We start from the raw sequence: 21193 nt of genomic DNA on the forward strand, positions 1-21193 counted from the left end.
AAGGACACATTTACTATCTATCCCTATATGCATAATAACCCCCGCCCACCCGCCCCAATCCCCACCCATTCTAAGTTTTGGTTGAGTGATGTACGGATGTATCGATCCCCCCGCCCTCGCCCCAGCGTGGTATTTGAACCAGGCGTAAACACACAGTAAGTCTTGAAATGAGTGGAGTGAGAAAGGCACACATGATAAAGACCACACAGCTTTTTAAACTACAGCAGGGAGGGGGGGGGGGGGGAGAGAGGAAGTGGGGGAGGCTTTTGGTTTTGCTCAGCTCGATGAAAAGTGCCACTCAGCGTTTCTAACCAGGTGTGAATCCCCGCCCTCCTTTACACCAACGCCAAAAAAACCACCCCCCAAAAAATGCACAGCTGGATTTTGGTCTGGACTGGTTTCCCTGAAAAGTGTCATCACGTTTGCTTCATTTCCTGTCGCCTCACAGGGGAAACTTTGCCCCGTTCTGTCTTTCCGTCTTTCAGAATAATAAAGCTCCTCACTCCTCACCACCACTCACCACTTCTATGTAAATCAGAAAACTCAGAGTGCGTGGGCACCGAAACAACGGCTGCGTTTTGCTTCGGACTTTTTTCTTCTTGCGTAAATGCTATGCGTTCATGGCCTCAGTGTTATTCATTTACATACCTCAGTAGACAGTTTCATCAAGCACGTTTAAAAGGGGTCATGCCATATCAAATAAGTTAGGGAGGATATTCACAGTCTTCACACTCCGCCGTGTTCAATCGTATTCTCGTGCATTTTTCAACAGAGGGGAAGGATAATGCTACCAATGCTGGTACCAAATCTTTCCTGAGGAAAGGTTACGCAAGACATGTGGGGGGGAGGAGGGAGAGGGGAGAGGAGGAGGCTTTAAAAGTCACAAAAAAAAGCTTTTGACATTCTTCTTTCATTTATGCAACAAAAACACCTCCTCCGTTTTAAACATTACGGGAGACTGTGTAGCCGCGGCAAATCAATTTCCCACTCCCACGCTTCTCAATCTCGCTTTCACGCGTGGCCTCGATCCAGCCGCTGCGATCGCCTCTAGCCTGAGCTGACTGGCTGACCTATGTTTCTGCAGCAGCTTCCCACTCCCCGGGTCCCGGGTCACCTGAGAACCAAACTCTGCTTCCTGTCGGTCTCTTTTGGTTTTCTTCAGTTTTTTTTTTTCTGTTTGTTTTGTTTTGAAAAAGGAAAAAGAACCGCCGCCCTTTTCAGCTTCAACCCCCTCCTGAATCAAAGCAAAGTCTCTCACTCACATAACACTCAGGTTGTTCTCCACATGAACGGCAACAAACAGGTGAGACAATGCTTTGTCGTGTGTGTGTGTGTGTGTGTGTGTGTGTGTGTGTGTGTGTGTGTGTGTGTGTGCGTGTGTGTGTGTGCGTTATGACCCATTCAGTGCCGTCCTGAGTGAATCCATCACAGAGCTGAGAATTTTCACATCAAATGTTTCCTGGATGTGTTTCGTGTTATCGCGTGACATCAGATGAGGTTTCCTCACTTGAATGGTGTTTTTGACGAGTCAGACCGTTCTGTGTGAGAATAAGACGATCCATGTGACCGTCTGTTTTAACGTTGTGGCAGCGACTAAACGTAAATATATGAAACACTGATTAGTGTAAAAAAACTGCCACAGATCGATAAAGATTTCGGGTGATAACTGACGGCGGAGTCGTTCATAGACTTTGGAAAAGTACGTCTCCTTCAGAACTTAGAGATCATGTCTTATTTGTCAATAATGACAAAGACAACTGTAAGAAGTCATGGGACCACATTTGTGTCTATTGTAAATGTACTGCAGCGGTTGCTGAAACGTTTTGGTTTTTTGTTGGTCGTATACTCAAAATGGGGATAAATTACTGCACATTACAATAGTCTATTTGACATAAAAATGAAATTAAAAAGTTGAATTACACACAGATTGGATGGGGGTCTATGATTGTGGCTCTATGAGGACTGCGTTCATGCAGCTCAGCTTCAAACTTCCTCTGAGTTTGTTTTTTTGAGATGAGATCTGGAGGCTAAGACGATTAGCTGACAATGTTGACAAAAATTGACAACAAAATTAGTCCCAGACTAATTAAAGTCTCAATAATTGTGAGTCACGCCATCATACATCTTTGTGTAGCTGAACAAGAAGTGATTTGTGGAGTGAGTCATCTCCTTTTCAACCCGTCTCTGCTGACAAACGTGACGACTCCGCTAACTCCACTCCTTAGCTAACAGCTAAGCTAACAGCTAAGGAGTGGGCCTCTAGGTGTTAAACTACTGACTGTTGTCATCTTCAGATGACCAGAGAGCTGTGCTCACAGTGCCCTCTGCTGGACAACTTGGTCATTGCTTAAAACAGTCTGAGGCTCTTCTAGGCTGTATATGTGGGGGTTTTAAGTTTATCTGATTAGTTGTTAGTTACAGCCCAATATTATACAGTCTGGCCTTGATGGGATCACTCAGGACAAATGTGAAAACCAGGTCCGAACAGGGTCTTTGTGTGTGTGTGTGTGTGTGTGTGTGTGTAGGGGGTGAAAACGTTGCTATTGCCCTCAATCTGTCAGGGTTTCTCCCACACCACGAGTCACAATGCTGGCATTTTCAACAGTTAGAAAGTGCACAAAAGGAGTTCCATTCTACATTTTGCTAAATAAACATTTACAACATGCCTTCAAACATCAGCGTTACACACAAGCATCGCACCGTCACACCACAGTAGCTGCGATGAATCACTCAAAGGCAGGTTCACACTCATCAGAGCGAGCGCCGCCGTGGAACCAGGAACAAGAACAAGAACAAGAACTGCACAATGTCGCCAAACACTATGTGCAGAACATTATTCAGAGGCATGAGCTTTTTTTTTTTTCCAAATATACATGAACTCACATGACACTTAGGAACAAAGAGCCAACCATGTCGTTTTTAAAATGGACAGTCATGTTTGTCAGAGCGAGTCGAAGAACAACATACAGTAGATGTTTTTGACAGGAAAATCAAGAGAAAACAATCATCAAAGTATTATTGTACTGTATCGTCAACAACGTTTGTGTTTAAAGCCACAGTTGAGCAGGTCTTCAGTGATATTAAATAAGGTGTAACTGCCTCCTTTCTGATAAGTGCCCCCCCCTCACGTTCTCTGCTAGACAGCAGTGGTACGGTAATACAAGAGAAGAAGAGCAAGTCAACAATTACACTGGAAAAATATATGTATGTTTATATTCATATATATAGCATCTTTAAAATCTATTTATACAGAATGTATATATAGTGTACTTATGGCCATCGTGGCAGAGAAATAAAGGCATCTGAAACCATCGCGCGATGCCGTGGTCTTTTCTCCGGGACCAGACATTGTTACATTGCAGAAAATGCGAAGAATCAGGAAAGAAAGTTGAGTTTTCTTCTTTTTCTTTTTTTTTTTCCTTTCTTTTAATAATCAGTGGCACTTTGTGCATCAAAAAATTAAAATCTAGAGTAAGGCTACAAGGGTGTGTATGTTTATCTGATAGAAGTTTGTCAAAGGAGGCCATCCTACAGTATACTGGATATGTGTGTGTGTGTGTGTGTGTGTGTGTCTTAGACTCGTACGTCCAGCCTAAAACGCTGCTGGAATAAAAGTTCTATACATTTTTACTGATGAAAACAATCAATAAGAAAAGAAAAGAAAAGAAAGAAAAGAAAGAAATCAAAGCAGAGGTTTGGGTGAGCCGGTGGCGGCCGCTACAAAGCGCTTGGGAGAGGTAACATTTTTGAATTTTTGAACTCTATGTTGTTGTTGTTGTTTTTTTCCTTGTTTTCAATCACCTGACAAAAGCAAACACACACAGAGCAACACAACAGTGGCTGCTCTTTTGTTTTTCTTTACAATCAGCTGCTGGCACAGTATGTCTATAGGTATATACGCCTAAGTAATCAAACAGTGTTTGAATTGATTCTCGTTCCTTTATTTAAATATTAGCAGTGGATCTTTAAAAGACTACTCAGACTCAAAAACCGTCACATCACGCACATAAATAACAAAATAAATATACAACCATATCCAGTCCATTTTTTTCTTTCTTCCATATTAAATAAATAATAAATACATACTTTTCTCTGTTCTTTCTCTTTCCTCTTCTCAGCAGTGGGTTTTTTGTGAACGCAGCATTAACACAAAGAACATAACGGGGGAAGGAAACAAAACAACCCAAAAAAAGAACTCGTTTTTGTAAAATTATCAAAAGATTCTGTCATTTTATAAAACATCTGCACTTAAAAAGGTTTTTGTTTTTTTTAAAAAGTACTCAAAACAAAATACGCCTCATCGATCATCATCTCTATAGTTTCTTAAAATATTGACGCAAGACATCTGCAAATTGCTTTGACTGTGACAAACCAGTAAAGATGCACTTTTTCCCCGTCTGTTACAAAAAACAAGTTTGTAATAATAACAATAATAATAATAATAATAATAAGCATAAGAATAATAAGAATAAGAATAAATAGATTGCTTCAAATAAATAAACCTCAATAACATAAATGGCAATAAGTTACAATTTAAAAATGTCCACAGGTTTAAATAATTCATATATAACAATAATTATTGTACCACAAAACTATTATTGAAATGAAGTGCAAATTCCTATGTTGATAAATACTACTGATATGACTGACTGGACCTGAAATGTGCGCACACTACGAACTAACATCATTTCAGTTTACATTAAAACAAACATCCATCTCATCATGACGTCACACGGAGGGTTTTTTTACAGCTTAACGGAGCCGACGCTCAATCTGAGGCGTCGCCGTGGCGTCCAGCTGCTCAGTGTTGGTGCGTGCTTCATATTGCTGCGGAGTGTGTGTGTGTGTGTGTGTGTGTGTGGTCATGAATGAGAAAGAAGCTTCCGGAGCACACACATGAACTCGCCGCACATTGTCTGCGTCCTCCTCCTCCTCCTCCTCCTCTTCCTCTTCCTCTTCTTGATGCTGACGCGTTTGTGCTCCGCTGTAGCTTTAGTTGGCATGAAGTGCGAGAAAAAAAAAAGCCCACAAAAAAAACCCAAAAACGGATCAGCTGTGCAACAGTTCAGACTCCAGAGAAGCAGGTTAGGACACAAAAGAGACAACAGGTAAACATACAGCGTACTAAACCTCCTCCTCCTCCTCCTCCTCCTCCTCCTCACACAGTTTCCAGTCACATAAGTCTTCGTCTCCATCCATCCTGACTGAAGGATCCGCTCGTCCTCTCAATCCCAGCAGCAGCAGCATGGTGTGGATTTTGGTCCGCGTCACTTTTTCTTCAAACAGAGTGCTCCCTGGGTAGTTTTTTTTTTTTTCTTTTTTTAAGTTGCCGTTTATTTAGATATAACCTGAATTCCCTTTTTGTTTCTGAATCATATTTCATGATATTGTCGAGTGTTTCATCATCATCTCCTCTTTGAGTCGCCGTCACCTCCATCTTTACCTCCGTCACACTCCGGTGTGTGTGTGTGTGTGTGTGTGTGTGTGTGTCTCACACTTTGATGCCCTTCACAGCTTTGTTGATGCTCTCCAGCAGAGCCTTGTTCTCCGGGCTCTGGAAGCAGTCCTTGTTGGTGTACATGTCGGTCAGCGTGCTCACGTAGCTGTCGAAGTTCTGCTCGGTGATGGGCTCCTGCTGTGGAGCAAACGACAACCAGTCTCAGCTGAGAAGATCACGCTAACACGCGGCTACATTCAGTCTAAATCAGTCAAAGGAAGCGTCGTACTGACCATGTGAGGCAGGCGGATGTTGGCCAGGCTGCGGATGAGGGCGCGGCTCAGACCCGACAGCTCCATGAAGAGAGCCTCGTTCTGCTCCTCGATCATCTTGTTCTCGTGCTCGATGTTCTTCAGGTTCTTCTCCATGGAGGAGATCTGCAGCACGTGGAAGAAAGTTTGTATCAGTGATATTTCTGAACGTCTGAAGGCCTTTGTACTCGCTGCTGAATCGTCAAAATGTCAGAACAATAAACAAACAATAAATTATTTAGTCATTTTGATGCACAAAAAACATCTGTGGGGTCAAGTGTGAGACCTCCCTGCCTCACAGGGGTTCTTCGTGTTCCTCACACAGATCAAGCACACGCTCAGTGACATTTGTAACCGTGGAAACAGCAGCGCGTCGTAGTGCGCGTCGAGTGCAGGTCTAAACACACACCTGAGTCTGCAGGTTCACCATGTCAGCCTCCATTTCGTTGTTAGACTCATTGAGGTCGTTGATCTCTTTGTTGAGTTGCTGGATGTCTTCATCGTTGTCCAAAACTACAGACATGACAGCGCAAACAAAACAGTGTCGGGTTGGTTTTTGTTTTCCTTGATAAAAGTGAGAAAGTGTTGGTATTTAAATAAAAATCTTACCATCACTGGCTCTGAACTTGGTGCTCAGATATTCCTCTGAGGGAAACTTGGCCTTCTTCTTGGCAAACAAGGCTCTGGGACATCCTGAGAGGCTGGGGACACGGGGAGGGGGGGGGCGGTTGTTTCAATGTGCTCGTCTTTTGAAGATGAGTAAATCACTATCACTGAGAAAGCGCCGTTTACCTGCGGTGTGTGAGGAAGCTTCCATTCGCGTGTCCGGAGCCATCACAGCCCTGTGTGGGACAGGTGGGCCCCTCTGTCTTGAAGGCCTTCCAGTTGAAGGGCGTGCCATTCAGGAGGCCCTCCTTCTGTCTGCGGGCCGCCAGCGGACACCCGTAGGCGCTGCGGTGCGTGGCGTACTTGCCACTAATGTGGCCCAGACTGTCACAGCCGGGTACCGGGCATCTGCGGGGAGCAGAGGGAGCGAGAGGAGAGACGGCACAGAGGTTAGACGGCGGGGAAGTGCAGAGACACATAATGAATAATAATCATCTTAAAGCATCTGCTGAGCTAAAATCCATGATCTTACATCTATTTTCACACATTATTTACACAGTAATTCAAAGTAAGTAATGTTAAGCACATGCTGTTATTAACACACAGTTAATTAACTGTTTTGTGTGCAAATGCAATATGAAGCCCATGTATTTCTTATGTATTGATCATGTACTCTACCATATTCTAGCATCAGCTACATTCAGAATCAGTATCTGCAGTATAGGTACGTGTGTTTCCAGTCAGTATGGGCCTGAATTTCTTTGATTCAGTTCCGGGGGTCAGGTGACTACCTGTGCATATCATCCTTCTCTCTCTTTTTCATGACTTTTTTTGTGGCTGTTTTATTTTGCTATACTTTACTTATACCATCAGTCTCGCTAAAAGCAGACATTATGGCTTTCTGGGCGGTACGAACTTTAAAAGCTCGGAGTCCTCCTGGTTGTCCTTGGTAGGAGTTTTAATTCCACCTTTCTTGGCACGCGGGCACCCAGAGAGACTGAAAACAGAAAGTATGGAGTTGATAACATAGGCCTGAAAAAAGCGTCTGGTAAAGTGTTTGATTGAAGGGAGAGAACATTACAAGGAAGAAGAAGAAGAGTTTTTACAGACGCTGTTAACAAACCAGATTCACTCAAATACGCCTCAAACGACCCAAAGTACCATCATGTCATGGTGTGGAAATGTGTGTGTGTGTGTGTGTGTGTGTGTGTGAGGAGTGTGTGTGTGTGTGTGTGTGTGTGTGTGTGTGTGTGGTCCCTGTCTAAATCTACCATGAACTGTCACTAGGCCTCTCTGACTGTCTGTTGTATGTGTGTGTGTGTGTGTGTGTGTGTGTGTGTATATGTGACTGTGTATGTGTGCGTAGTATGTGTGTGTTTGCATTCTTCTTCTGTCACTGCGTGTGTGTGTGTGTGTGTGTGTGTGTGATGTTGTTTGTTACCTTCTGTGAGAGGTGTAGTTTCCTGTGATGTGACCCGAGCCGTCACATCCCAGTGTGGGGCATCTGCGAGACACAAGAGCAACACTTCATGTTTTATACACAAGGTCAATAGAAAAGCATATATATATATATATATATATATATATATATATATATGGATGGATGTGCTTGGTAGCAGGATGTCTGGTGAATATGGGATTATGCAGATGAGTGGAATGGTCTGTATGTTAATTCTTGCCCATATATTTGTATCGACTCTGTCTGTTTGTTCTAAATCTGCTCCTTTCAGGCTCTTTGCCATTTATACACTCGCCGTATCTGTCTAAAGTGAGCTGTGAAAAGCTAAGAATTACAATTCCATTTCACATTTACATGAACTGATTGAAGTGAAAGCAAGCACAGTTTGAGCTGGCTGCAGATCGACAGAGAGAGAAAACAACCCTACACCATGACAGATGCAGCAGCAGCAGCAGCGGCAGCGGCAGCAGCAGCAGCTGCAAAGCGCAGAATAAAGCGCTGTAGCTGTGGACCGGTGTCAGTAGCAGTGAGTGAAGTGGCAGTGAAAAGGCAGTGAAGGTGTAGAGTAGAGCAGACATACTTGAGTTCAGGGGCGTTGGCCGCCATGAGGGACCGAAGGCTCTTATCAGCGAGAGGACACCCAGACAGACTGAGGGGGGGGGGGAGACCAGAGGACAGAGAGGAGAAGAAGAAGAAGAAGAAGAAGAAGAAGAAGAGGGTGATGAAAGAGGGAGCGAGGAAAAGCCAGTGTGAGCAGATTGAAAGGAGAGAGGGAAAAAAAACGCCGTGAGTTGAAGAGAAATCAAGAATGCAAGGCATACCAAGGTCATTTAGGAAGAGGACAGACAGCAAGAAGTAAATTACTGATGCATATCAGAGTCATTGACCGTCTTTGCTTCCCGAGCTCACGCTACATTATTGCCTCTGGCATGTCAGGATCAAATCAAATATTTGAATTAGTCGTGGTGCGCCGGCTTTGGACTCAGGTGCAGAGTGGGCAGCGGAGGAGTCTCAGCAGAGCTAATGTTTCATATTAGTGGGTTTTAATATAGAGCCCAGTAACTGTGGAATGGTGGATACCTGCGATGGGACGCGTAGTTTCCAGTGATGTGGCCGCTGCCGTCACAGCCGGGAGTAGGACACCTGCACAGAGTGAGAAGGAGGCGGAATTATTGTAAATATACACACAGTATGTCAGCGTGTCATGTTTGTGTGATTCATTTCATGATTTCAGAACTGTATCTGTGTCAAACACCTAATACTATTTTGAATTGGTGAACAAATCGTTTCCAGGAGATTGTGGAAATTCTTCAAAGGAGTTTGTGACACAAAAAGTATCTTCAACGACCAAGTGTTTGAGAATCACTGCAGCAAATGGTTTCCATACAGCAATAGAACTGGACTTTGTGAAACCTGTATCTCTAAATCCTGGTCTGTGATGTGGGTCTCAGTCTAAGGGTCTGACAGTAACACACTGTTGTGTTTCTGGTTTTAAAAAAGCAGACGTTTGGCTCCAAACACATCTGCTGCACAAACTACCCAGCGTTTTAGAAAGCTGCTCAGCTGCAGCATTTTAGTGTGGACGACCACAAACCCAGACCTTTTACGACTTTCATTCAGTTGAATGTTTTGAAACTGCAGAGAACTGTGGAATCCAAGTTTCCTGATTACAGCAGCATGTGCTGGCTCAGGTGCACGGTCACATGACAGTGTGTGTTTACTGATCAGGTTTGTTGTGTGACTGTTACCGAGGAGAAAATAAATGTTTTTTCAACCAATCAGAAGCCAGAGCTCCACAAAGAGGTGGAGCTCTCTGCCCCACAAGCTTTAATTGAACTGCTATTCAACCATCATTTAAATACTTGATGTATATTACTGTATAAATATGAATAATAGTTAGCCTTTAACTCAAGGCAGCACGGAGCCACGAGTCTCGACAGGTGCCTGCACTTACGATAGCAGCTCTTTCTTAATGTCCTTGGGCTGGAACTTGACTTTAAAGTTGGGGGTCGTGACCTCGCCCGGGTACTTCCTCTCCTCCAGACAATCCTGCATCATGTCACAGTCCTCCTGATCAGACGAGACGTACGACTGGCCAGTGTGTTCCATCTGAGAAAAACAAATAAAATAAAGTATCCGCCGTATAAAGCCGTGTCATTATTTGCATATTTGTTTACAAGCAAAGACAGTTTTACCTCACAGTGCACACAAGTCTCTGATCTGATCCCTTCTTTTATTCTTTTGTAGACAAGTCATGTTTTCAAATGCAGAATGGCCTCATAAAAAATTTAAATTCAGGGCCCTTTATATTTCTTTTGAAAAAGTTCAAAGGAGTACAAATTAGCATATGCCAAAGCCAGGATGGTGCAATGCACCTGACACACCACCTCTGTTTCACAGTGCAATGAAAACATCGCACTGTGAAACTCACATTTCAGTGAAATAACTGAGTAACAGGCAAAGGTATCACACACAGACTCAAAGTGATGTAAACTATATTTCTGTTGTTGTTTATGTTGAAATTCTTCATTTGTGGCCAATAAACCTGGAAAAACTGTGAGTATAATTGCACTGACCTCGTCCATGTCCTCTTCCCTGTGGCGGTTTGGTTTGGTGTAGTCCAGCGGTCCCTCCCAGTCCTCCTGCTTGTAGGCGTGCAGGTTCGGTGACGTCATCCCGCTACTTCCACCGTGATGCAGCGAGGAAGAGGAGGACGAGGGGTCTGGGGACCGAACCCCGGGGCTGGTGGCAGACAGGCTGCCCTCGGGTTTAAAGGGCTTCTTCATACTCAGGTCCAGTGTGCCGTTCTCATCCACCTCAATGTCCACTTCCTGGAAAATCAAGAAAAATGTGGTATTCATAAGTGTGGTGCGTCACAACGAAACAGGCTCTTCATCTTGAACTTAAAGTTTACTTCAGGAACTCCACACTGGGAGAATCCACAATGTCCACCAGTTTGTATTGAATCTCCACTACTTCTCACTCGCTCTCTGACTCCATAAAGAGTTTCCATCCATCTTCTGCCGCTTTAGGAGTTTATATTCCTACACTTTGTTCATTATACCCCGTTTTGTTAATTATGATCCATCTTCTGCTCTTCCAAATATGATTAATTAGTTTCAAACCCCAGTACGGCACTGGCAAAAAAAAAAACTAAAATAAAGGCTTCTAAATATTGTGCATTATGAAATCACAGGAATACATACACACTATACAAAGCAATGATTTTGAATGTTTGGTGCTGTGTGTGGAAACACTGGTATAATTGTCTTTTATAATCTAATATGTTTTTGTTTATGGTTTTATTTTACTTTCACTGTCAATAAACTGAACCGACAAAGTGAAATAAATGATATACTACACATTTTCTAACTTATTTGATTGTGGAAATCTGTGTTTGAAGAGGCTAAAAATCAAGATGTCATCTTTATCACTCTCTTAGCAGAATATGACATTCTATGACTAAATAGCTTAAGTTGGCTAACTAGCTAGGTAAATACACAGTACAAGAAGTGTATTGTCATTCAAAGGGTAAAAAACACTTTGTGTTCACATTGATATGAGACATTTTGTTTATTGTCTTCATTTAAAAGCCACAAAGCAACAATTCAAACCAATAAACTACTAAAAAAGAAAAAAAAAAGTCTTTGTTTCTGCTATGGCTAACAGGTGCTAGCTGGCTAAATGTGTTAGCAACCTGCTATGACAGTCAGAGCAGGTTAGCTAAAGGTGAGGGAATTATCACAAAATGATTATTAATATTATTATTATTATTATTATTATTATTATTATTATTATTATTATTATTAATAATAATAATAATAATAATAATAATAGACAGATTAATATTGTTTTTATAACCAAAACAATTCTTTCATAATTTTTATTTAAGTGCAGTTCAGAAACGTAATTATCTCTAACACACAGTCACACAGTCAGTTTCCTCTGCTGCACTTTAACGTAATCACCCACAAACCATGTTGCGTTGATACAAACATGCATGAAGATTCAGTCCATGTTCATGTTCATGTTAGCCACACAGTCACACTCGGACATGGACTGAATTCATTTAACTCTCATTTGATGAAGTTATTGATTTCTTCCCGTCACCCACGTGTACCTAACCAAACACATTTGCACCGTTGCTGCTGAAGCATGTCACTAATGACATGTGAACACCACACGTCACCTGTCCATGCTTCACGACGGTGCTGGCAGACGAACACACACCTCGTTTAAGAAGAGCCATGTTTTCAGCGTTCATCTCAAATATGAGCTGCTCAAGGGCCAGGAACAGAAATCAAAGGGTTAGAAGAGAAGACGGGAACGGTTCCCAGAACTGTCCCTGGACGATGAGCTCAGTGTTCCAGTGGTTTTAATATTGGATTTCAGCTGAATTTCATCTATGATTCTGATTCCAGATCAGTGGCGGGAGTCTCTGTGTTGTAATAGTGTGCCGCTAATGCCTGGTCTTGGATCAGTGCCTCACTGAATAACACCTTACTCTGTGCTCTGCAGCCAGAGACATTAATCTCCACTTTTTTATCTTCCTAAAACCATGTCAGGAAATCGAAAAATGATGAAGCAGTCACTTTCTCTCCTCTGTGAGGCAAAAAGCCTTTTAAAAATCACAATATGGGGGAAAGTGGTGCTTCAATTACGCCTCCTGTGCACAGAGAGGGGAAGGAGGGAGTGAGTGATGGCGTGATAGAGGAGTATGCAGTGACACTTGCATCGGGAGGAGGAGGAGGAGGAGGAGGAGGAGAAGAAGATCAAAGAAAGTAAGAAGAAAAACCAAAAGAAAGAGTGATGGTGGTGAAGAGAGACAGAGAGACAGAGAGAGAGAGAGAGAGATCCGTGTGATAATGCAGATAATGAAAACAGCGTTACCTGGTGGAGACGTAATCCAGGGAACTGGCAGCCAGCCAAACTCAATAACAACATGAAAAGTGTGTGGGATGGAGGGATGAAAGGATGAAAGAGGATGGGAGGGGGGTGATGCAACTGCATCTCAACACCCTCCTGTTGCTGCAAGCCAAAGCCTACTGATGAGAAACTCATGCAGAGTTGATGGGGGTAAAAAAAGAAAAAAGAAAACGAGAGGAGAGGAGAGGAGAGGAGAGAAGGAGAGGAGAGGAGAGGAGAGGAGAGGAGAGGAGGGGAGAGGAGGGGAGAGGAGGGGAGAGGAGGGGAGAGGAGGGGAGAGGAGGAGAGGCACACCCACTGCTTTCCCCTCTCATGTCAGCAGCTGTGGCCTGCTACGTATCAATCTGCACTACAATCAGCTGATCATCTCTCTCTGTGAGTGCTGCGGGGTAAAACACAGAGTAACACTTTACAATAATAAAAACATCCATATATGACTAATGGATATCGTCTGCATGTCGTTTTTCCCGTTGGATGAATTTATTTCCTGCGCAGGAACAAAGATTTGTGAGGATAAGAGGTTTGTCTGTGTTCACCTTGTTTTGGGCTTTGGTGCTGAGGTTCTCAGGTTTCTCCCAGCAGCGCGTGGACAGATTGAGGATGGCGGTGGCGGCCATGTGAGCGGCCTCGGCGTCGTGGGAGTAGTCGTAGGCTAAGGTGGAGCTCTTCCCGTAAGCGTGGAGGCTGAGGCTGGGCGACGAAGACTTGGGGAACGAGGGTTTAGCTGCAGGGAGAAAGAATATTTATGTTGGGTCTTAAAAAAAAAGGAGGAAAAACAACAGAGCAGAGAGTTGGGAACATATAGGCTTACATGTTTTAAAATGGCAGTAAGTAATTAAGAGTAACTCATAACTTCTTAGTTATCTCACTAGAGCCTGAGGCCAATTAATTGAACTTATAACGGCTGTAAATGAACGAAGAAAAACAAGTCGCCTCGCTCGCTCTGAGATAAGGAAACCTTGCAGCGAGTGCAAAGGTCAGTAATGAACAGGTTTGTTTCTTGCTTGTTTCACTGCACTCGCACAGAAACACTTAAACCTCCACCTGATTTTAAAAGGTGCATTGTCTCCAGTCTGTTTGTGCTAAGCTAATCTAACTGAGCTGCACACAGTGTCTTTTATCTTGAGCATCAATCTTTGTCTCATAAACTGAACTGAACTATTTACACATGATGGAGTTTTAACTGCTCGTAATGATTTTGGCAGAAATTCACAGATTAAAGAAAACATTATTGACATTGCTGCAAATCTTCATCTTCATGTTCCTCTCTTACTTTTGAAGGCTTTGGGTGAGGTTTCGCTGGTGGAGAGCATCTTTGGAGCAAGCAAGCGCTTCCCGAACACTTGAGCGTCGAAGCTTGCATAATCGAAGGTAACCTTGGAGTACTTCTCCAGCTCCTTGGCCAGGTTGGCGCGAGGGGTGGCAGGTGCCATGTTGGGCCTGTAGCTGCCGTACTGGGGCACCTCCAGCTGCTTCACAAAGCACATGGGTCTGTGGGTAAAAGGGGGCGGAGAGCGAGAAGATATATCAGCCGGGTTAGAGCATGTGGCGAGAAACACAGACGACAGCAAAGGAATTAAAGACAAAGACGAGGAAATGAAATTAAGAGTCAGGGCAAAAAAGAAAACAAGAGAACGAGAGAGGGAGGTAGAGTGACAGAGGGAGTGGAGATAGAGGCAATGGTGTACTTAGCAGGAGTGCAGCGGGATTAAAAGCTCTCTTATCAGCAGAGGGCACATTTGCATGTTGTACAGCATGGAATTTATGAGCTCTAAGCCCTCTCGTTTTCCTGGAGAGCCGGAGCTTTTGTCAAACCTGTTGGCGTAAATCCACTGATAGACCAGGGAGAGGCGGCAGGATGGGGCGAGAAAGAGACAAGGGAGGAGGAGGAGGAGGAGGAGGGTCAGGGTGAAGGATAGACGTGGAGGCTCCTTCCTCGATCCACCCCTCCCACCTCTCCTCCAGATCTCAGAGCCAAGCCCTTTTTTCCCCCTGTACCACTGTCCCCCCCCCCCCCCCCCCCCATCACAGCCTCTGGCCTCCAAGCGTATGCTCATTAATAAGTCACATGACCTGACCTGTGCTGACAGCCACACATGTAGTCAGGGAGTTCCCACTGAGATACAAGATCTCTTCTTGCAGGGGAATCCTGGTCCAGATAGATGCTCTGTGTTTATATAGAGCTTCTCACTCACAGCTGCTTCACACTATTCACCCATTCACTCACACTTTCATAGAGCTGTGGGTGGTAAACGGCACATTTTTCTATCTTTCATTCTCATACTGTGGAGTGAAGTGTGTCCTCGGGTTAAGTGTCTTGCCCGAGGACACAGCTGCACATAGACTAGCAGAGCATGGGAATCAAACCCACAACCTTCAAGTCGAAAGACAAATCATTCTACCACTGAGCTACCGTCACCAAGACAAAACAATTTCAGATATAAAAAAAAAGAGTTAAAAAGAGAGACATAATAAAGTAGTACACAGGTGACAACATCTTTAATGTGAAGCTCTGTAAAAACAACATGTTCCTTTAAAGGCAGCGTCTGACATGTTTAGCAGCTCGTTCATACGTCCATGATAACACACGTGCACAACACTGATCACAGGAGCCATTTCACCTCCTTATGATGAATCCATCATGAAGAATTCTTCCTTCACTCCTCAAACAAACGTAACAGACGAGTTTTAATAACAACGTGGGAAGGAGGAAAAAAACAAAACCTTATTATGTTTTAATCCTCGTGCTTTTTGTCTGACCACTGATGAGCTTTTCCTCAAGGAAAGCAATTATTTCTGCTATTCCCCCGCAACGCCCCTATAACTTGCATAATTAGCTTATCGGGCCGCATTGCTAATTAAAATACCAACGACGAAGAGCGTGGACTGAGCGTAACACCGGTGTGTGTGTGTGTGTGTGTGTGTGTTCATTATCATTCTTTGGGCTGTGATCTCGCTGCCCGGTGTCTGTCGAGGAGATGAAAGGACGTGAAGAGATCTGTGCGTTTGTTGGCGACAGTAATGATGATTTGTCGTTATGTCGCAGACCCGGTTACCACCTGGTCACCAAGGCTGGACTAGTCTCTGTGGTTTCTCTGTGGTAAAGAAGCTCGAACCTTGAAAAGGACTCAGCTGTGTGAGGCTTTTATGCGGGTGAAAGGTCCACCTGGTCCTTTCAGTCACTGTGGTTCACATTAAAGACAGAAGTGTGTGTGTGTGTGTTCTCATGTGACATTATATGGATATGTAATAATACATACTTTAGCCTCTTAAATGCCCTTTACACATACATGTACTTCAGGGTGTTATATGTACATGTACTTAGTGTATGTGTACTTGAGCTCTTACTTTACTACATTTATTGTCCTTTTGCTGTTTTTGTCAAACATTCATTTATTCCTTCGTATCAGTTCATGTGTTCATGTGAGTTTTTATCTCGAGTGCCACTGAAAAGTTACCACTTCAGTGAATGAATGAATGAATGAAACGCTGACACGTGAAGCTAATAGACGGAGCGAGAAACTATGGAGCAGAAATAATTGGTGTTTGTTTGGTGTTGATTTCCGACTCAAACGCTGACCGCGGCTCTCCGTACGCACCTTAACACTCTGTCGTTGGGACTTCCTTTCAGGTGTTCGCTGCCTGGTTGAACAAGGAGCTGCTTATCGTGGCCCTTTGACAGCTTGTCTGCAGCAGCGATGGGGCATCCGGACAGACTGGAGAGATAGAGGGGGAAAATAAAAGATGAACACTAAGAGGAGAGCGTGTTGCTGACCCACACAGAAGGTGAACTACATTGTGCTCTGCAGCAACACACACAGTCAAACACACGTCGACACAGATGCTTGAATGTAAGAATACCTGCGGTGTGTGTTGCGGTTGCTGTTCACGTGGCCCTGACCGGTGCAACCAGGAGTCGGACACTTCAGCACATTCTCATGCATGGCCAGAACTGAGGAGAAGACAAATAAAGACACGTCCACACCACGTCAGTGAGAAAACATCCACAGTCTTTTCATGAAAACACAGAATCCAACACAGCATTTTACATATTTCCTTTGAGGAGAGGAGGGGGGGGGGGGGGGCTCCTCTCCTCTGGGGCCAAATCTGACACCGTAACCAAAGTGAATATTTTCCTGCACTCTATTTTCAGTTAAATTACATCGGTCAGCGTTTCAAGTTAATCACTGTTAGTCCATGTCTGCCAAGCACAAACTGACATCGCAGATGCTTTTATGGTTCTCAACGGCTCCTCAGTTTACAGGGAACTAGAGAACAATAGAAACCATCCCCAGCTCCCAAAAACACAACAATTACTCTCTAATCATTTTTGTATAGTCCCAACGTTTACAGTAAATACCAGCAGGACTATTAAGAGAATCTTAATGAGAGAGTAGCTATCGACGGGGCTGAACTGAGGGACGGCATCTGAAATGTATGAGAGACACACTCAACAGCCACTTTATTAGGTACACAGGACACCTGGTGTGGTCTACTGCTGTGTTGTCTTCCACAGGAAACTGATGCTCACTGGATCTATTCTTCTCTGTGAACTCCACACATGGTTTGTGCATTAAAATCCAAGTGGACGACGAGTTTCTGAAACAACCACGTCACGCCGAGCAGTTGAACAGGTGTCCCTAATAAAGTGGCTATTGCCTGTAGGGTTAAGATGAAAGTACTGGTGTGACATTTGTTTGTCACTTGAGCTCCTTTGACCCGCTGCCTTTAACGTGCTGGAGTGTATTCTCGGCTGAAAACTGCTGCTAATTACAGAGTGAGATATTTACTGTAGCAGCAGAGACTGAGCTGCTCGTGCTCTGTGTGTGTGTGTGTGTGTGTGTGTGTGAGAGGCCAAAGTGACCTTGATTCGGTAAGCCTGGATCAGAACACTAACGCTTCAAAACCCCATGAAATCATGAGTAAACTGGCATTAAAGTACTTATCCGAGTCAAACTCTACAGCGAGGAGAGGAGGTGGGCTCCTGCCAATGTCAGGCTGCCCTTTGTTGTCATTTTCTCTCTCCCTCACTTATTTTCATCTTTCTGAGGAGCTGAAAAAGACTCACTCTCCGGGGGGATCCTGTCCTTGTGCGGACAGCCTGACAGGCTGCGGTGGTGGGGGTAAAGGCCGGTCACGTGACCTGTCCCATCACACCCTGGAGTGGGACACTTGATCTCCCTCTTCTCTGGCCTACTGCTCTCTGTATGAACCAGGGAAGGAGGTAAGGAGCAAGAGGAGAGGAGAGAAGAAGAGATAAGGCGAGAGTGGAATGAGGGAAGGATAAGGATAAAGAGGACAAAAGGAAGTGGTTAATGGCATCAGACAATCTGCTTGGCTGAGCATGAAATGGAGACATATTTCAGACAAGTGCACAAAGGAAACACCATCTGTATTTGTCCCTCATGTCTTATGTATCTCTGTAAATGCACAGTGTGTTTTGTGGAGGACTCTAAACGTGACGCGTGACGCGTGTGTTTCTGCGTCTCAAGGACAAAACTTCAAGTTCTCTAAACACAAATACAGCTTAATAACATCCAACACTTTGCTTCACTTTGCCTGACGTCGCTCAAGAAACACATGAGGAACATGTTTACACCCAATCCAAGGTCCTCCCTACTGTGACTGGAGGAGCAGCCAGCATCAGTGGAGGGAGACAGGGAGAGAGAGGGAGGAAAGGAGCAGGAGTATGGTGTGATGCTCTATTGGCCCTCAAATTGAATGTTAACGAGACATGCGTCTCCTAATTAGTGTTGAGCAGAACAGGAGCGTCACCACGGGAGGGAGCTGAGGCCAAGGAGAGGGCAGCACGGGCAGCACGAGCAGCACGAGCAGCACGAGCAGCACGAGCAGCCGTGTAATCACACTGCTGCTATAGCGCGACGAGCATGACAAGTGGGCAGCGTGCCAAGTGTGATATGCAGTCCTAAACACATAAACACTGCACCACCGCGCGCAGAACAACCTGCGCTCCGTCTCCTGTCCCTCACTGACATTTTGTCCTCCACCGTCTCTCTCTGTCTACAAGCACTTCCTCTCGTGCTCTTCACAGAGAGTCTATTCAGCCGAAGCCACTTCATATCCTCACAATTGAGAGGGGGAGGATCTAACTGGTGCTCGGTGACTCATCGCTGTTTATTGGATGCACTGTGGTACACTGTGTTTTTGTATTTGTTCTTCCACATTAGGTTAAGCACATGAGACCTCGTGCTGCTTACTTAACACATCATGTTCTGTACCCACCAACTATAGACACCTGTGTCAGGAGCTCACGACTTATTCTCCACCTTATCTTTTATCTTTTTTATTTGCTAAGTCTGTCATTGTGGAGCATTTTGTTTTGAAACTACCATGTGAACACCGAGCTTCACTGGTCCAAAATATCAACCCTGGTCAAACCAAGGCCAAACTAAGTTGCTCCAAATGTCCCAAACCTTGGTGGAAACGTGTCACAGCCCGAGACGAACAACAAAGTCCATCAGGACCGTGGCCTCAACTCAACAGGAAGTCCACCATTTTGAATTTGCCGTCCATCTTGGTGATTTGGACGTTTCGTAAATGAACAAACTCGTCTGAGTGCTTTGATTATACCGAGAGAAAAGATGCATCAATGTGTACGAGACACGTCAAAGGTGAAAGGTTATCAAAGATTCAAGAGGGGGCGTGGCTTCGGAAATCATTGGAAAACATTAGCACATGAAAGCTGAGTCAAGAGCACATCGCCACCTGCTGGCAGGGCGGGCACACAACTTTAATTACAGCTGTGTTGTTTCTAAATGTGAGCAATGTAAAAAACCAGGGAGAAAAAAAGGCAATTTGTACCAATATGGAGCCGAAGTGGCCAATTACGTGTTATGGGAAAAATGAATTGAAGCAGCCGCGGAGCTCTTGCCTTTGCTTTACTTTGTTGAAGAGGAGGTGGAGCTCATAAAATGGTTGTGAAGCTGTCACTCGCTTGATTTAAACGGCGACCTGTGTAAAGCGTGACATTGACGAGGTCTGTGGTTCTGTGCCAGAATAAACCAGAGCCCGGAGCAGACACGCCCGCTTCAGCTGGTGATTGACAGCATGTGTTCACTCGGCCCTCCCCTCCTGTCTCTCCTACCTTTGCTGAAGTAGCTCTTGCGGATGAGGTCCAGGTGCTTGGGCCTGTCTTCCATGGTGAAGTATCGCTGGTGGTGGATGTCTGGGGCACGGAGGAGCTCTCTGGGCCCAGCTGGCTTGACTTGCTCTGCCTTCAGGGCAATGGCTTGCTCCAGCAGGCCCAGGTTTCCTCGGGTCATGTCAAACATCTCGGACTCGTCTGTCACAGTGGAGCGCTGTGACAGGCTGTCTTCGTCGTCGCGCTCGTCGTCCCCATCCGCATCATCAAAGTCCTTCTCCCCGGACTTATCCGATCGGACCTCGATGATGTCGGTCGAGGCCGAGGACAAGGTTTTGTGGATTTTATAGTTTTCGACTCTGGAATTGGGGAAGTAGTCCTCAAGTGGACTGTCCCTGTGGGAGCTGTAGCTTGAGGACGGGCTGGCCTTGTAGTTTTGAAGTGGGCTGGGTCTATGAGAGTCACATTTGTCCTCCAGAGGCCCAGCTCTGTGGTCTTCAGTCTTGATGTGTGTTCCCTGAGCTGCTGCGGTGCTGGTGATGGTGCGGATGGCGGTTGGCACATCAGAAATGGTCAGAACGTGGTCCCTGTGTTCTTCTTCATCTATGATTTGTTTATGGGGGACATCTGTGGTCAGATATTGATGGTTCTCCTGGCTCACGTGGTCCATGGCATCTTCACACTCTCCTTGCTCCTCCTTCACCTCCTCCTCTAACTCTTCTTCAGCTGCCTCCTTATGCAGAACAGACGACTCTCCCAGCACTTGAACTCCACGTGCCCCTTCTCCGTCTCCCTCTTTATTCATGTCCCCCTCCGGCTTGTCCTTTACTTCTTCGTCCCACGTGGCCGCCACGGTGACATCCCTCTCTGTTTCCATAGCAACAGGCTGCTGCCCGGCCACATTTGGAGCATTGTCAGAAATGTGGCCAGCGTGGATGAGAGAGTCGCTCACCTCTTCATCACTCTGAGGAGGAGCCTGAGACTCCTGGAGAGCAGGTGGTGCTGCTCTGAGCTCAGGCTCGATGATCACACACTCCTCCTCCTCCTCCTCCTCCTCCTCCTCCTCTGTGGAAACAAAGATGAAGAGGTCACAGAGTGACTCATGCAGTGAACTAAAGCTGTTGTCAGTAATATCTTTATCCTCACCGACTTCTGGCCTGACAACTCATTCACTATGAGATCACACAGAAATAAAACCAGATGCAGGAATAAGCTCGCTCCTAAAATCCAGGTTCCAGGGTTAGTCATTAAGCTTAAATCTTAATCTTAATTTAAATCCCAAATGTTTATCATCAGGAAAATAAAAACAATTTGAACGGCCATGTGTTCATTCATGTGTTCATTCATGTGTG

General features: G+C 44.8%; 1 protein-coding gene across 1 annotated transcript in view; it reads right to left on the bottom strand.

The window, feature by feature from the left end:
• Positions 1 to 4783: 4783 nt before the first annotated feature.
• Positions 4784 to 21193, bottom strand: part of myt1b (myelin transcription factor 1b) — a 118693-nt gene continuing 102283 nt past the window's right edge. The window contains exons 9-25 of the mRNA XM_058643903.1: positions 19845 to 20892; positions 17808 to 17942; positions 16601 to 16691; positions 16339 to 16455; positions 14013 to 14230; positions 13276 to 13463; positions 10390 to 10644; positions 9768 to 9922; positions 8894 to 8956; positions 8394 to 8462; positions 7796 to 7858; positions 7271 to 7351; positions 6541 to 6762; positions 6358 to 6449; positions 6158 to 6261; positions 5731 to 5874; positions 4784 to 5635 (exon numbers count right to left, since the gene is read on the bottom strand). Of these exons, the coding sequence (XP_058499886.1) occupies positions 5492 to 5635; positions 5731 to 5874; positions 6158 to 6261; positions 6358 to 6449; positions 6541 to 6762; positions 7271 to 7351; positions 7796 to 7858; positions 8394 to 8462; positions 8894 to 8956; positions 9768 to 9922; positions 10390 to 10644; positions 13276 to 13463; positions 14013 to 14230; positions 16339 to 16455; positions 16601 to 16691; positions 17808 to 17942; positions 19845 to 20892 (3189 nt within the window). The 3' untranslated portion in view covers positions 4784 to 5491. The remainder of the gene's footprint in view (positions 5636 to 5730; positions 5875 to 6157; positions 6262 to 6357; positions 6450 to 6540; positions 6763 to 7270; positions 7352 to 7795; positions 7859 to 8393; positions 8463 to 8893; positions 8957 to 9767; positions 9923 to 10389; positions 10645 to 13275; positions 13464 to 14012; positions 14231 to 16338; positions 16456 to 16600; positions 16692 to 17807; positions 17943 to 19844; positions 20893 to 21193) is intronic.

This window comes from Solea solea, chromosome 11 (genome assembly GCF_958295425.1).
Source record: "Solea solea chromosome 11, fSolSol10.1, whole genome shotgun sequence".
NCBI classification, from domain to species: Eukaryota; Metazoa; Chordata; class Actinopteri; order Pleuronectiformes; family Soleidae; genus Solea; species Solea solea.